At 41.3% G+C, this 17082-nt stretch overlaps 1 protein-coding gene and 1 long non-coding RNA gene across 2 annotated transcripts in view; one reads left to right on the top strand and one right to left on the bottom strand.

Moving 5' to 3' along the window:
- Positions 1-6094, top strand: part of LOC150040170 (uncharacterized) — a 38542-nt gene extending 32448 nt beyond the window's left edge. Inside the window, exon 3 of the long non-coding RNA XR_016534037.1 lies at positions 5776-6094. This is a non-coding gene — a long non-coding RNA (uncharacterized LOC150040170). The remainder of the gene's footprint in view (positions 1-5775) is intronic.
- A 2625-nt stretch (positions 6095-8719) lies between these two features.
- Positions 8720-16663, bottom strand: LOC150040169 (phosphatidylinositol 3,4,5-trisphosphate 3-phosphatase TPTE2-like). The gene is made up of 4 exons (XM_090327371.1): positions 16562-16663; positions 14353-14445; positions 11660-11730; positions 8720-8859 (listed from the first exon to the last, which is right to left on the bottom strand). The coding sequence occupies exons 1-4, from the start codon at positions 16604-16606 to the stop codon at positions 8751-8753; spliced, it is 318 nt and encodes a 105-aa protein (XP_090183497.1). The 5' UTR covers positions 16607-16663; the 3' UTR covers positions 8720-8750.
- Between the last annotated feature and the right edge of the window lie 419 nt (positions 16664-17082).

The following is a 17082-nucleotide window of genomic DNA, read 5'->3' as shown; positions in this document are numbered from 1 at the left end:
TAGCCAGACAGAGACTTGGACTAGAAACAATGGAGCCCAAGGATTCTGGCAGATTTTAAAGCTCTGGAGGGGGAAGGGAAAAGAAAACCCACTTCTACTGAAGGAAGCTGAGTGACGAGGGAGGGAATGCAGAGAGGTCATAAAGCTACACGTTATAGGCAATTGAACAGCTATAAATTTTTTAAATTCAATTTACATGCTTTCATTTTTCTTACTGATCATAGAAAGATGATATGCAGAGGGATTATGTCAACAGTCAGGTCATGTGTATATTGATGTTGAAACAGTGGCATCCATTTCCTCACTATCTCCTAGTTTTTTCCTCTATCCCCACCCACAAGTTTTTGGTTTTTGCCAGTCCTGAGGCTTGCCCTCAGGGTCTGAGCTTTGTCCCTGAGCCTCTCTGTGCTCAAGGCTAGTATTCTACACTTGAGCCACAGCATCACTTCCAGCTTTTCCTGAATTGTTATTGGAGATAAGAGTTTACAGACTTTCTTGCCAATGATGGCTTTGAATCATGATCCTCAGATCTCAGCCTCCTGAGAAGCCAGGATTATAGTTTAGATCCACTGGTGCCCAGCTCCCACCTACAAGATTTGGAGATTATTTTCAATATAATATCCAGAGAATACCACTGCTGCATTTCTCCCACCATTCCTCCCCCCATTCTTCCAAGGATATAGAATGAGAACACCGGATGAAAAGAAAGGGGAATAAAAAATGTGAGAGGCCAGTAGTTCACGCCTGTTATCTCAGCTGCACAGGAGACTGAGGACTGCAGTTCCAAGTCTGCTAAAGCTGGAAAACCTTTCAGTTTCTCACATCTAATTAAACACTAGAAAATTGGAAGTAGCATTATGACTCAAAGTGGTGGGATGCCTGCCTTGAATGAAAAGCTTAGACAGAGGGCCCAGGCCTTGAGGTCAATCATGCTGACATACGAGAAAAAAAAAGAGAGAAAGAGGAAAGGAAAAAAAAACAGCCTCGTCTCTTTTTCCTGGTGATCAGTTTGCTATTATTTTTTATGAAATCTTTGTGTGTGGTATGTGTGTGTGTGTCGGTGTGTGTGTTTGTGTGTGTGTGTGTGTGTGTGTGTGTGTGTGCCTCCATATGTGCATATGTTCATGACTGTGTGTGTTCGTACTAGGGTTTTAAGCAGAGCCTTATGCTCTCCCTTAACTATTTCTACTTGAAGCAGAAAACTGATAAGCCAAAGCTCCACTTCTGTCTTTTTTCCTGGAAGACTGGAGATAAGGTTCTCTTGGATTTGATTGCCCAGGCTGGCTCTGGATCTTGATTCTCACATCTCAGCTTCCTGTGTAGCTAAATTACAGGCGTGAGCCACCTTGTGCTGGACTAATTGAAAGTCCTTGTTATGTTCTTTTTTTTTTTTGCCAGTCCTGGGCTTGAGCTCAGGGCCTGAGCACTGTCCTTGGACTTTCTCAAGGCTAGAGCTCTACCACTTGAGCCTCAGCACCACTTCTGGCTTTTTTTTTAATGTATGTGGTACCAAAGAATCGAACCCGGGTCTTCATGCATGCAAGGCAAGCACTTTAACCACTAGGCCAAACTCCCGGCCCCCCTTGTTATCTTCTGGATTAATGAAAGGAAGAACCATATGGGCCCAGGTTTGAAATCAGAAACCCAGTCTGAAACTGTCTGCACCATTATTGTACCTGAAACTGGGACTTTAGACTCCAGCCATCAAATCAAGGAGCCCTACGCACAATAGGTCCAGCCACTCTCCTAGAGAAGCCAAATAAAGTGATATGGTGAAGTGTGGGTAAAGGATATTTAGTTTATAGCAGGCTTAGGAAGATAGCACTACTTCTTCAGCTGTCTTCAGAGGTACAGATATGGATTTTAGGTTAAATAGGGAGGCTTAGGGGAAGGCAGGGAGAAGAGCTTGCATACAAAAAATAGTCCCAAATCCCACGGTGGCCTGGTTGACCATTAGTGAGCTCAGACATTGTCCCTAGAAGAATTCCAGAGAAGCTGTTATCACTTATTACAGGAACAAAACAGGGACCAAATTATCTCCTGAGATTTGGGCCATTGGTTTTCAGCTGCTAAGACGCATCTTAAGGCTGTTGTTTCCACACAGGATGCTTCTTAGGGAGTCTTTATTTCCTCCTGGTGCCCAAAGGTGATTGTGAAAGAATGCAGCACAGAAGAGTTCAGATCCAGATAGGAGGCCATTCCGTGAATTCACAAAGCCTGGCAAAAACATCTACAAGGTTGCATCTTACATACCAAGATGTGCTTTGGATCTAGTAAATCTGTTCCCTGTTCACTTGGATTTAGAGTTTGTGACTGAGTGGCACTGGGGACAACTGAGACCACATGGAGGCTAGGACAGTTATTGGCCCACAGGCTCTGGAACAGAGAGGGACAGCAGCCTCCACATCCAATCCCAAGAATCACACACATGCTCCCTGCAGTGTCTCTAGAATCTTCCAAAGACAGACCTTCAATACCTAGCATTTTGCCCTATGCTAAGGGGGTCCCCCTCTACTTTGGGCAAAGAAAACACAGCACCTGAGCACCGCACAGGGATCTGCCAGACCCACACACAGCTGACCTCTGCCTCCTGTCACTACCCTCCTCTCCATCATCCTTTTAGAGAGCATTTATAAAAATTTTTATTGCTTTTATAAAGCTGAGATACAAAGGTGTTAAGTTGCAAAAGTAGCTAGGATTATAGGCAAGACACATAGTACTTGTCTTGCTCTCTCCCTATTTATGATTTTGCTAATACTGAGGCTTGAACTCAGGCCTTTGGCATTGTTCTTTTGCTTTATCTTTCAAGGGGAGTGTGCTTTAGTACTTGTGCCACAGTTCTACATGTGGTTTTTTGTGGTTAATGACATATAAGTCTCGTGGACTGGTGTTTCTACCTGAATCAGCTTCCAACCACAATCCTCAGATCTCAGCCCCCTGTGTAGTTAGGATTATTGATCCCTGGCACCCGGGAGAGCAAATATTGTCAGTGTAGCATGGATGAGCAGAAGGGAGAGCACCTCTTTCTCCCCTGGGCTGTTGTGTGGCCACCCCGGGAAGGTAGGCTAATGTGTGGTGTTCACCCGATGCCAGGGCAGCGGACTGCCCTGACTGCAGAAGCAGGGGGGCTTCTAGACAGTACATTTTGGCTACTGCACGTGGGAGTAGGTACTTCTGGCATGAAGAAGGTGGTGGCCTTGGCTGACGTTGCACACACAGTGGGGCTCATGAGGAACATCCCAGAGGATGATCCCACCCCAGTGTCCTCAGTGTTCAGGGGACACCCCACAAGAGGGTGTGCAGCAACAGAAACCCATAGCTCAATCAAGAGCCTGGTCAGGAAGCCACAGAGACAGGACTTCAGAGAAGCAAAGCTGTGAGTGCCTACGTGGCAGTGCCCCCTGGGTTGGAACTTCCCTCCTCTGAGCCTCAGTTTCCAAATGTCCAATATGAATTTCCCCGTTGCCACATTGTAGTCTTTCTGAGGAAAACTACATGAGGTAGTCCTTGTTAAAACTTCAGACAGCCAGGTCATTGTGTCTCTTGTCACTAATCCTAGCTACTCAGGAGGCTGAGATATGAGGACTGTGATTGAAAGCTGGTACCGAGTCAGTGAGACTCTTATCTCCAAGAAACAACCAAAAATCTACAAGTGGATTTGTGGCTCTAGGCACAAAGAACAAAACTTGAACCAAAAAAATATAAGTTTAATGCCCGCGCCCTGAGTTCAAGTCCCAGGACAGTCTCACAGGCAAATACAAACACACACACACACACACACACACACACACACACACACACACACACACCCCAAAACATAACAAAAATTAAATAAAGCACAACACTCCTCACTACTATAATTGCCTACCACTAGTCCTCCTGCTATCCAGCTCCTCTGACTTTGGCCTCTCTCCAACCCCAATACCTGTGACAGGAGCTCCCATTCCAACTGCCAACTTTGGCTCTTTGCAGCTGGCCAGACAGGCAAGACCATGGGAGACAAGTAACGTAAGAAGACTGTGTTAACAGCACAGTAATCAAAGTATGTCTAGTTCTTGGAATTAGCACATGAATCAAATCTTATTCTATCAATTGCATGCATTCTATGCAATATTGTGTGAATAAACTGGTGGTTTGTGGTGCCTGTGTGCGAGAGTACGTGTGTGTGTGTGTGTGTGTGTGTGTGTGTGTGTGTGTGTGTGTGTGATGATACTGGGTTTGAACTCACGGATTGTGTGCTGTTGCTTAGCTATTTTGTGCAAGGCTGATGCTCTATCACTTAAGCACAGGTCTACTTTTGATTTTTTTATGTGGTTTACTGCAGAAAAAGTTTGATGGATTTCCCTGCCTTGATTGGCTTTGAACCTTGATCCTCTCAGCTCCACATACTAACTAGCCAGGATTATAGGTGTCAGGTACTGGGGCTCAGATTTGGTCAGATGTTAGTAAATGCCAATCATGACTTTACCAAAGGCCAGTAGGAGTCTAAACGTGATACTTATGGGAAGGTTGTCTGAAAAGGACATTTCCAAGAAGTATTTGTGTGTGTATGTGTGCCTGGTGCTGGGGATCAAACCTAAGACCCAGCACTTGCTAAGCAGAGGCTGTGTCAGTGTACCACTGGGAAGCCTAAGTTAATATTGAAGTTGTATGAACTTCAGCAAAAAGGTATTTTTTAGCAGGCCCCACCGGAAGGTCACTCTGAACTAACTCTAAACCAGCAGAGATAGCAGTTTCAAAGAAAGTAATAAATTACAGCCTACTCCCAGTGATTTGAGGCCCCAGGATAAAATAACCATCGAAACATCCTGTGATAACCATTGAGATACCCTGGCCAGCTGCCCTTCAGCTGCCCTGCAGCTCGGCACATATCCCCTAGCACTAGCCAATCAATTAATAATACATCAACCCTGTGAGCTAACCCTATAGAAACCGTGTACAACAGGAAGTCAGGCCTCTCAATTCAGACCTGCTGTGTCAGTGTCGGTCTTGAGTCCAGGCTCGAGCTTGCAATAAGGACTCTTGTGCTCTTACATTGGATTCAGCTCCTTGGAGGAGACCCTGAAATCTGGACCATGTCTTCAGAATGAACAATTCAATTTTCAACAGAATTAACTTAGGTTTGGTCTACAGTCTAGACAGTAGCCATAAACCTAGAGTATCTTGCTATCTAATAGCTTCACTTGTGTCTAAGTATACTGTGCAAATAGGAGTAGCAGCTAACATAACGAGCACTTGCTTGAGCCAACAGTTTCAAGGGCCTTGCAAATGGAATAGGATCTGTTACTGTCAACTGTTTATAGGAGAATTAGGGGCCCAGTGAATTTGACTGAGAGAGGCCAGCAGGGAAGACTGAGATCAAACATGGCAGTCTAGTTCCAGATCACAGGCTATTAACCACCACCCTGGTTTAGTTCTAGGTATATTTTATATTTTAAGTTTTTGTGTGTGTTTGTGCTGGTACTGGATGAATGTATTTTCCTTTAGCTGTTTTTGCTCAATGCTGGTGCTGTATGACGTGAGTCACAGCTTTCCTATCGCCCTTTCATGGTTTATTGGCAGTCAGGCTCTCAGGGTCGTCTCTCCGGGCTGGCTGTCCACTGTGGTCTTCATAGCTGAGCCCACTGAGCAGCGGCCAGGAATCATGATATATTTTCGTGTCCCTCAGCTCAGTTCTTTGGGCTGCTGTATAAATTACTGTTTTTGTCATTTCACCTAACGAGAAACTTGTACAGAATTTAATTTTAAACAACAAATGTTCCCTCCTGAGTCCAGGTGCATCAGCTCCGGTGGGTTTGTGGTTCAGATAGACATGGCCGAGTCCAAGAACCACACTACACACAACAGTCCAGGAAATGGCACAGAAATGGCATCAGGACACCCAGATCACAAAGATACGCATCTCTGAAGGGGAGGACCCCAAGTTCCTGAGGAACATGCATGTTGCTAAGAAGCACAACAAGAAGGGCTTTAAGAAGATGAAGGCCAACGATGCCAAGGCCATGAGAACGTGGCCCAAGGCCATCAGACCCTGAGAAGCCCAAAGCAACAAACACAAGTTCCACAGCAGGCTACCAGCAAGCTCCAGCAACTTGCCTACATAGCCCACCCCAAGCTTGGGAATCACATGCATTCCTACATTTCCAAAGGTCTTAGGCTCACCTGGCCCAAGGCCAGGGCCCAGGCCTTGGCTAGGGCACAATCCAAGGCCCAGACTCCAGCTGCAATGCCAGCTAAGGCCCAGGCCCCAGCTCCTAAGGGTGCTCAGGCCACAGCCTCCTAAGGGTGCGCTGACTCCAGCCTCTAAGCTGGAGGGCTCTGTGGAGGCCCCACAGAGAAGACCTTTGTCTGCCAGTGTGATGACAGGTGAACTGCTGTGGCTCCCTGGCTGCCATCTAGAGGGTGGGGTGTGGCCTGTGTCAATTCTACCAATAAACCTGAGGCAGGAAGACAAAAGTAAATCAATGAATAAATAAATAAATAAATAAATAAATAAATAAATAATGTTTTTTTTTGCCAGTCCTGGGGCTTGAACTTAGTGCCTGAGCACTGTCTCTGAGCTTCTTTTTACTCAAGGTTAGCTCTCTGCAACTTCCCAGCTTTTTGCATGTATGTGTGATACTGGGAATTCCAACCCAGGGCTTTACATGCTAGGCAAGCACTCTACAATTAAGCCACCTTCCCAGCCCACAATTTTAATTTTATACTGTAGTCCATGACAACAATTTAGAAATAAAATATGTTTTGTAGTTAATTATGTCATTTAAGTTCCTTTCTGCAGTTAGCAACAGAAGACAAATTTAAACACACACACACACACACACACACACACACACGTACACACACAATTTCTTAAGATACTTAGCAGAAATGGAGGAAGACATTTCTAGTGGAAATTTATGTGAAAAATTCAATAATATCATTTCTGATTGGCCTTTTTGATTCTCTTGGTTTTTGCTCCACAGCTGTCCATCATTATGGTACCAAGTGAATAAGAAAAAATAGAGAAAGCTATTCCCTTACTGGCATGCTATCCAAGGTATTAGATTACTATGTTGGGTGTAAATCCTGAATTTGTTACTTTACTAATTTTTTGATATATCTAATTGTCCAAACTTCTAATTTCCCAGGAAAATAGAAGTAATGATAGCACTTGAATTATGAGGACTAAATGAATTTACTATTGAAGAGCTTCTAGGCACTGGATTTATTATGATTGGGCTCCATAAATGTTATTATTTTTAGAATTATCATGAATAACTCTCTAAAGTAGCTACCGAAGTATACTAATAACTTTGCTCTTCTATGATATTGAAAAGTCTATTTTCCTTTTTAAAATTTGTGTGTGCACGTGTGTATATATATGTATGTGTGTGTGTGTGTGTGAGAGAGAGAGAGAGAGAGCAAAAGAGAGAGAAAGAGAGGGAGAGAGAGAGAAAGAGAGAGAGAGAGAAGGAGACAGAGAGAGACAGAGAGAGGGAGGGAGAGAGAGGGGGAGAGCCCATACATGTGGGAATGTACCTGGGTATGTGCCCATTATGTGCTTGAACTCAGGGCCAGGGCACTGTCATGAGCTTTATGGCTCTAGTGTAGTGTTCTAACACTTAATCCACTTCTTACTTTTTTGGGGACGTGATTAACTGGACATCTGAATCACATACATTCCTGACCAGGCAGTCTTTGAACTGGGATCCTCAAATCTTAGCCTTCTGAGTAGCTAGGATTACAGGCATGAGGCATTATCTCCCAGTTGAAACATCTTTGGAAAATCTTTTCTGCATTACATTTAATTAGTACATTATATTTAATTAGTGGTTTCAATCGAACATGTCACTTTCTGAGTGCAATGCATGTTGATCCATGCCACGCATTTTTCCCAATTTCTCCCAATCTTTTCCATTTCTCAAGTTACCTAGGTCCATTTTGATATAAAATTCCTCACTCTTCCTCTCTCTCTGGATCAATCTGATGTAGGGCATCTGAGCTGTTTCCCTAACATGGTTGTATAGTAATTAGTGCATCAATGAACATGGAGGTATATAAATATATATATATATATATATCTTTATTGTATACTGACTTTCAATCTTTTGGATAAATTCCCAAGAGGGTTACTGCTGGAACATAAGTAGTTCTAAATACCTATCTTACCTGAAAACTCTTTTTAAAATTTAAAGAGCTTGTAACATAGTGTATTGGAAATAAATTATTTTCACTATAGATTATTAGAGGTAGAATGATGTAAATTATATGAATATTTTTCTAGCAGTACTTTTTTTTCTGCTGGTCATGGGGTTTGAACTCTGGGCCTGGGCACTATCCCTTTGCTCTTCAGCTCAAGGCTATTGCCCTGGCCCTTGAGCCAGGGGCCACTTCCGGTTTTCCTAGTGGTTAATTGGAGATAAGAGTCTCATGGTCTTTAGTACCCTGGCTGGCTTTGAACCCAGATCCTCAGATCTCATCCTCTTGTGTAGCTAGGATTACAGGAGTGAGCCACCACTCCTGGCTTTTTTGTAGCAATTCTGAAAAATGGATACACAGGGAAGAAAGAAAATGAGTTGAGAGAAGAAGGCCAGTAGTTGTGGAGACATACAATTGGTAAATTCATAAACTAGCCAATTCAAGATTATGATGTATGTACATATGTATACATGCATTGATGAGTTCATAGAAACATACACACTCTGAAGAGAGGTTACTATTACCAATATATAATTTATTTAATAAACATACAGAATATAGTGTGTTTGTCACTGAAAGACTTCTTCAAAGAATATATCTACAGCAAAGTCTGGACGATAAATGTTCCATGTCTTTTCTTTATGTGGATTGTCCAGGTCAGCTCGTGTTAAATAAAGTCTAAGGACAGGAAAAAAAGTCATTACATTTTCTTTTAGGGCTTACAGTATGTGATTGTAGTTCTTAATGTACTATGTTATTTCTCTTCTCGTTTTTTTGCCCTTATGGTTTTTCTCATGTTGTTACTGTGTGTGACTTGCTACCTGGTGTATTGTATACAAATTTATTTGTTTATTTGAAACAGGGAAGGGAAGGGGGGAAAAGAGAGGACTGGGAGGTGGAGGAGGGGACAAAAGCATGAGAAGGGGTACAATTATATGAGAAGTAATGCACCTACTACCTGACGAATATAACTGTAATCCATCTTTACATTCTCCCGACATTAAAACAAGAACAATAAAACCAAAACAGAATAGTCATCCAATAGCACACCCTTGTTTACAAAGAGACTTGCTGGCTGCAACCAGGATTTAAGTCCTACTTGTCTTCACTACTTAGCCCATTCTGCCTCTTTGGAATGACATAAAAGACCTTAATCTTCAGAAACAAATTGATCAGTCACAACATGCCTGTTAGAGAATTACTGACACCCACATTGAGCATATTATCTAAGTGTTTTGTAAAACTTTTTAAATTTCATTTGTCAGGTAGTAGGAGGTGCAGGTCTTCTCACACATTAATACACCTTCTCATGTGTTTCTCCCTGTTTCCCTCCACCCACCCCCTTCCAATCATGTTGTTTCCCCCATTTCCCTACTTCAAATAAACAAAGAAACATATATTCTAAGTGTTTATAATTGACAAAAGTTACCAAGGGGCTGGGAGTTTGGCCTAGTGTAAGAGTGCTTGCCTAGCATGCATGAAGACCCAGGTTCAATGACTCAGTACCACATACATAGGAAAAGCTGACAGTGGTGCTGTGGATCAAGTGGTAGGACTCTAGCATTGAGAAGGCCAAAGAACAGTGCAGAAGCCATGAGTTCAAGCCCCAGGACTGTCACAATAATTACCAAGACATAATTGGGTGTATAATGAAACCTCGTAATTAAATAGTGTTCTGGGGTTTTTTTTGTATTTGTCTTTGTTTTCGTTAATGTCAGTAGTGGGGTTTCTACTCATGACCTTGAGTTCTCAATAAACTTTCTCTGCTCAAGCTGACCCTCTCTTACTTGAGCTCCAATTGCATTTCTGATTTTTCAAGGACTCGTTGGAGATAAGTGTGACATAGACATGCCTGCCCAGGCTAGCTTCAAACTGTGTTCCTCAGATCTCAGCCTCCTGTGTAGCTAGAATGACAGGTCACTGAGCCACCAGTGCCCAGCTATATCGCCCTGAATCGGTGAAATGATGTTTTTGTCTAAGCCACAATCTCATCAGTGTAAAAAAGATTTATCAAGCAAGGAAAAAATGATACCAATTTTCCAGAAATGACTACAAAAAGGAGGATCCAATGTTCTTATAATCTCCAATGAGATGATGGTGGTGGAAAGGACAAAGCTATCCTTTAGCAAGAACCAGTTTGACAAGAAGCAACAAGTAAACACCCTGCCTTTGTCGAGGACTTTGCTCAAGAGACAGCTGGACACGTAGGAAAATGGATAGAAATTTTCCTTTAAATGTAGAGTTTACTCTTTCCAAAATCAAATTGTATGTGAGTTACAAATCTGTAGAAATGAGGCTTTCTTGCTGCTGTCTTAATAGATTTGAGGTATTATCAGGCCCAGTTCAGATTTCAAGAGAAGTCTGGCACTGGATGTAACCAATACTATCCAGCACCACTTCTGGCTTTTTCTATGTATGTGGTACCGAGGAATCAAACCTGGGTCTTTGTCCATGTTAGACAAGCACTCTACCACTAGGACAAACTCATGGCCTAAGGTCTTCATTATCCCACCCCCTCTCTCTCTCTGTCTCTCTGTCTCTCTCTCTGTCTCTCTCTCTCTGTCTCTCTCTCTCTGTCTCTCTGTCTCTGTCTCTCTGTCTCTCTCTCTGTCTCTCTCTGTCTCTCTCTCTCTCTCTCTCTCTCTCTCTCTCTCTCTCTCTCTCTCTCTCTCTCTCTCTCCCTCTTGGTGGGTCATGGGGCCTGAGTGTTGTCCCTGAGCTCTACAACCCAAGAATAACACCCTACCCTTAACCCAACCCCTATTTCCCTTTTCTAGAGGTTAATTGGAGATAAGAGTCTCAGGTCCTTTAGTGCCCAGGGTGGCTTTGAGCCTTAATCTTCAGATCAGGCTCTTGAGTAGCTAGGATAATAGGCCTGAGCCACCTCCCCCAGCTCCAAGGTCTTCATATATACCCTCACACTTTTATGAGGACATGGCAACAGTCATTTCTGCCTTGATATGGATGATCTAGAAAGTGTTTTTCTTTTTACCACCACAGGTCAATACTCCTGAAAACTGAGTCTTTGTAGGTTCAGGAATGAGTTTCTAGATAAAGTAGTAGGTTCTTAGCAATAATACATCATTCAGTCATGAGGAAACCTTTTCAAAGGGGAGGTTAACCAAACAATGCTTTTGAAATTGCTAATACTTCTCAGGCCTTAAAACTTCTGTCCTACATGGAAATGTGCCTACAGCAGAAGAAAGCCAGCTAAAGCCTCCCTAGACTAATCCCACCAATCATGATCCAATAAAGTGACATTCACCTAGACCTTTCTATATTCCAGGAACCGGGTAGATGTACACGTCGTGAGAGAACTTGATCATTACTATGATCTGGGTAATTGCCTCTTCACTGACACATTGCCTTGTGGTAGGGGATAGGAAATGTTTGCTTAAGCAATTCTTTATTTTTGTAGAAAATGAGCTTAGTATAGTAGGCAAAGGAATTGCCAATCTGTCTTACAATCTGTCCTTACCTGTTCTTCTCTATGAGAGATGTATGGAACCACATGAAGAATGCACAGTCATCATAATAGTTTGGAAGCTTCTAAAAACACATGATTAAAGAAAGAGGTGATTTGTATAATAAAATGGATATCAAAAACTAATAATTGCATTGGGGTTGACGTTCCTTCCTTCTGCCTTTTTGTGTACATCAATTGCAACATCCTATCTATTACAATGTACTCAGAGGCTTGAAGAGAATACTTTTTCATTAAAAATATAAAGGATCAAAATTACTACAATAAAATAGAAAACAAGTGTTCAGTTGGATTTCATTAAAAGACATAATCAGGGTGAAAAAATGTAGCACCAAAATAGAGGGAAACATAGGCATATTTTGTATCTGGATGGGATCTTGTATTCACAATATTTTTAATTCAAAAACTAATGTCTGAAAAACAAAAGCAGATGCAACAAACACCAAGGGTTTGAGCATATACTTCAGTTAGTCAGAGAGTATACCCCAAAGGTGGCAAGCACATGCAGAGCAGAGCTGGACTTCTACTGTCTCACCCACTAGGATCACCAACAAAATTCAGCAAAACCACAGACCACTGGAGTCCTCAGACCTTGCTGACACAAATGCCAAATGGGAAAGCAATGGTAGAAAAGCAACTGTGGGTTTCTCAATAAGTTAAACATAGAATGACCATTTGGCACCAATTCAACTTCAGGGATGTTTTATATGATAAATATAGACAATGATCTCTCAATCTGATTAGAACACCACTAAAGAATCAACTAAAGACCTATGTTTACACACACACACACACACACACACACACACACACACCCCAAACATACTGTGGTGAATTCTTCATCCTTTCTGTTTGCTCTGCTTTCATTTTGACTCTGTTAGGCTGGAATACCAGAAGCAGGGCACAGCCACCCCCAACAGTTTCCAGTCTCTGCTACCTCTCAGTTCCTCAGTGGGAATGAGCTAGACACCTGTCTCATGCACCCAATTTCTAGTGATCACCTGTCTATGTGACAGCAGATACAATGCACTTGACCTAGTGACTCCATACTACCAGGGACCTCTGAAGATATGTCATAGTGACTACTTGTGTTACAGCACCTTGGACCACAATGAAACCTCCCATGGAAAACCTGCTAAGGGCACACCTGGCCCCCAAGAGAATGTTATTTGCTTCTAACGTTGCCTTGTGTCCCTCCACTGGTCAGGTATCAGTTTCCCCTGGATGGCTCCCCTCCATCCACTGGCCCTGCAAGATGTGGTGCCTTTCCCTTCTCTGTCATAAACTGCTTCTCTTATTCACTGTGTTGTGTTTTCATGCTTTGTTGGTGACTTATGTAATAAGCATATACAACCTGCTCTATTCAGGGTTTTCCTAGAGTGATTAATTTGGTAGAAAGTCAGACAGCAGCTATAGGTCATCTGTCAGTACAAACAAGTTTCCTGTGAGGAGGATCCATGGTCACCAGTGGGACAATTAGACATTAAGCCACTCCCCACCAGGGTAAACAATCATACTGTGAAAGACACACTGTACAGCATCCACAGCCATTTCACCTGGAGCTCCATCACAACAAAGCTGGAATGTATGGTCCTGTCCAGAGACAGAGTCCTTGAGAGTCAGCCCAAAGACATAGAACTCACATCTATTTCCATAACTGACAACTAGTTTGAATAATTAGGCATCAATATTGGTGATGGCTAGCTACACAAGAAGCTGAGATCTGGAGGATCAAAGTCAGCCATGGCAAAAAGTAAAATATTGTTTCCACGTTAACCAGCAAAGAAACAGGGATGGAGGCATGACTCGAGTGATAGATGTTTAGCCAAGCAAGTAAACCAAGCAAAAATCCAAACCAAAGTATGGCCAAAAACAAAACAAACCAGTAATCAATAATTTCCTCATTTTTCACAAGCATGCCATCCCATCTTAACCCTTAATAATCACAAAACTAGCTCTCATCAAGACCCCCTGCACCAGGGAAAAAAACCACAGTGTTTGTTTAGAGACACTAGCTAAGCAAGAATTCACAGTGGTTCTGTTATCCAAGGGGAAACATTGAAATGGAGAGACTTCCCAGGTGGTCACTTGCTTCAACATTCACATTCACATCTCAGTCCCTAAGACTGCTCAGCAGTGAGCAAGCAGGTAATGAAGGAGGGCATACAGAACACATGGAAGTTCTTACTGAGAGTAGGAATAGATGATTTCATAGAAAATCATTATAGTCATATATGACACTCAGACATGACATGTACGGCTGATCCATTAAAATTACACAGTTATACTAATGATAGCAAGTCAATAGATAATTATGGACAGGAAAGTAAAATCTCCCTCACATTTGGTAAACGCACTGATCATGACGTGTTTAAAAGATAGACAACATAACTGTAATTACTCTTATGGAAAGTCAACAATGTCGGTTTCTTTTTAGCATCTTTGCTTTCATACTTTTCTCATTTGATAAGTAACAGATATTAATTGCTTACAATTCAGAAGAAAGTGATCAGAAATATTTTAAATATATACAAGAAATTCTGATGACTTTGTTTTGTGTTTTCCTCCCCTTCCCGAGACATGCATTTTTATCTGTCCTTTATATTTTAGGGAACTGCAGCAAAGGAAATTGCAAACCCAGACCAAACAAAAGAGCAAACAATCATGCAGGATACTTGAGGACTCACCGAAGAAGAAAATTTTACTTTTATATCATCACATAAGTCCGGACAGTTGGGCACCAAAAAGATTGCTCTATTTGTATCAATATCATGGACAACCTGTCAATGAACACATGGAATTAGGAACTCAAAGTGTTGCCAGCGATTAGTATTCTTTTTCACTCATGAAATCATCCTTAATTCATTATATACTCATAATTTCATAGCTCAGTAATTTCATATAGAAAATAGCAGTAATTTTTTTCTGAAGTGGTAAAGGTACTGGGCTCCAAATGTTTGATAGCTATCTTAAGACTACACTTGAGAAGCAAAGTATTCATTTTTGACAAGTGTCTTTTTGTTTATTGTAATGTATAGAGGGATTACAGTTATATTCACCAGAGAGTAGGTGTCTTACTTCTCACACATTGATACCACCTCTCATGGTTTTGTCCCCATTTTCCTCTCCCAACACCTCTCCCAATCATATGGTTTCCCCACTTCTCTTTCCTATTTTAAATAATCAAATAAACATACATACAATATACCAGGTCACAAAGTCAGATACAGTAACAATATGAGATTAACCAGAAGGAAACTAAACAGAAGAGGAATAACGGAGTGCATTAAGAGCCACAATCACACAAGATAAAGCTCTTGTTTCAATATCCTAGAGATCCTTTCATTTAGTCTCATCCTATATGACCAGGAGTTTCTAATGTAATACACATGACTGTTCTATGTGAATCATCCGATTTTTATATTCTTTTAAGGATGCGCTTTTAACTGCAGTCTGAAACAGTATATTGATGTTCAAGAAGCAATGAATAATTGACCCCACTTTCATGACAAATATTATGTTGCTGATGAGGTCAATGAGCCATTCCAGTGAATGGAATGACCACAAACAGGTCAAGTTTGGGGATTAACAACTATGAAATCATCCCATGTATTACTCTGATATTCATATACCATCATAGAATAAGAAGAAAGCTATGCTAGGCTTCAAGAAACATACCCACAGAAGACTCTCACATGATTTTCAAGTTTTCAGGAAGTTTTCTACATACAGAACAATATGAAAATAATATATTGTTTTCAAGCTTTATAAGGAAGTGTGCAAGTGTGTCCTATGGGAGGGCAGTATACAGCAGAAAGTTTGAATAACAAAGCATATTCTAGAAAGTAGACTTTCAGTTGGTCATTGGAGGATTTTAATAAAGGAGGAATAATATAGGCCTGAGAAGAGAAACCAGCAAAAATATCAATGAAACTGAGAATTTTATTCCATGTGCCAAACAGATGAGTCAGTCTTCTCTAATGGGAATTTGTAGGTCCAGATATTGATGGAAATAGCTTGGCTACACTAGGGTTGTCATGGATTCAGAGCTTAAAATCCAGGAAAATAAGAATAAATGTGGGCTAAGAATTGATGGGATCAGTGTCCTATGTGACAAAGTGGTTTGAAAATGGTCACTTTTTACACTGATTTGATAACTCATAGATTAGAGATTAAATTCAAATATATTACCTGAACCTCACAACACACTACACTTGTGTGCATGTACAGAAGTTACAACAGGAACCTGGGAATCATTCTGAAAGCTTCCTTTGGGATTAAAAAGGAAATTAGCCAATTTCTCCTAGAAAAGGTGCACAGTCTTGAGAATTTCTTGAACATTTCAGAAATGGCTGTGGGTAAAGAGGCATCTCCTCAGTCCATATGCTGTCTCTACTGCTCTCAAGGTGACATCCAACAAAACGTCTCAATGACAGTCACTGAGCCCATTGCTGAGTGGACAGATTCTGCATCACTCTTTGAACCTATGACTTTCCACTTCCACAAGTGCCAAGGGGACCTTCAAGAACACTGCATTTGAGAATCAGAGCTTTGTAATAAATGATCAAAATGATCAAAAGGAAGATCATATGGCAAATACTGACATGATGTATGCATTTAAATCCTCGAGTAATTCCTGGGGACATTCTTAGCATTTGTGGGCACAAGTGAATCCGAAGCAGCACTAAACTGAAGCACAGTTTGACAATATCTTTCAGAAACTGTTTGGAACGAGGCTCTGCTTTGCATCTAAACTAAGCAATGCCAACTGGAATGGTGACAGAGGGCAAGAGCTGTCTCTTTTTGGTGAGTGTTACTTTGGGGAAGACCATCATGCCACTTGACTGGGAGCTTTGACACAAACATGAGAATTCTCATTTATGAGCTTTGGCTCACCGTGCAGGTTTGGCAAGTACAAGTAAATACAGTCTTGTGCTGCATTATTATTTCAATTTTCAGGTCTGCTCCATTACCTTCTCCTACTCCTGCATAAAAGTGAAAAAGAAAACGTATATGTTTGTTAGAGTACAGAGCAAAATGCCTTGCCAGTTAACTCAATGGAGAATAAAGAGAGAAAATATGGGCCAGCTAAGGTTGTGGGTTTAGTTAATCATTTGATCTTGCATAGAATTTGTCCTTTACAAATGTTTTCAGCCTCTTAAAGCAGTTCACAATATTGCAAAGAAAGAGAAAAATCATTATATCTTAATCTTCTACAAGATAAATTCTTACTACATCACCATTCCAGGAAAAAAAAAACATTGGGAGCTTCCAGAATTTCTTGCTTATGAAATGCTACCTTTAGAGTTCTATAATAATAATCTAAATTTAATTTTCTCTAAGTCAAATTTATAAATCAATATCAAGGATAATATTGGTCAGATATACCCAAACTTAAGAGAGAAATAGTCCTATGC

The sequence above is a fragment of the Megascapheus bottae genome, unplaced genomic scaffold (assembly GCF_031878675.1).
Source record: "Megascapheus bottae isolate mThoBot1 unplaced genomic scaffold, mThoBot2.hap1 HAP1_SCAFFOLD_195, whole genome shotgun sequence".
Lineage (NCBI taxonomy): Eukaryota > Metazoa > Chordata > Mammalia > Rodentia > Geomyidae > Megascapheus > Megascapheus bottae.
This window is presented reverse-complemented; position numbering and strand designations above follow the sequence as displayed.

Bases quoted from the DNA above. Each gene is read 5' to 3' on its own strand.
- LOC150040169 (XM_090327371.1), bottom strand. From the start codon at position 16,606: ATGCAGCACAAGACTGTATTTACTTGTACTTGCCAAACCTGCACG. The intron at 11,731-14,352 runs GTGAGTCCTCAA...ATGTGTTTTTAG, and splicing joins AAGTAAAATTTTCTTCTTCG to AAGCTTCCAAACTATTATGA. The intron at 8,860-11,659 runs GTAAGGACAGAT...TCCTGTCCTTAG, and splicing joins TCTCTCATAGAGAAGAACAG to ACTTTATTTAACACGAGCTG.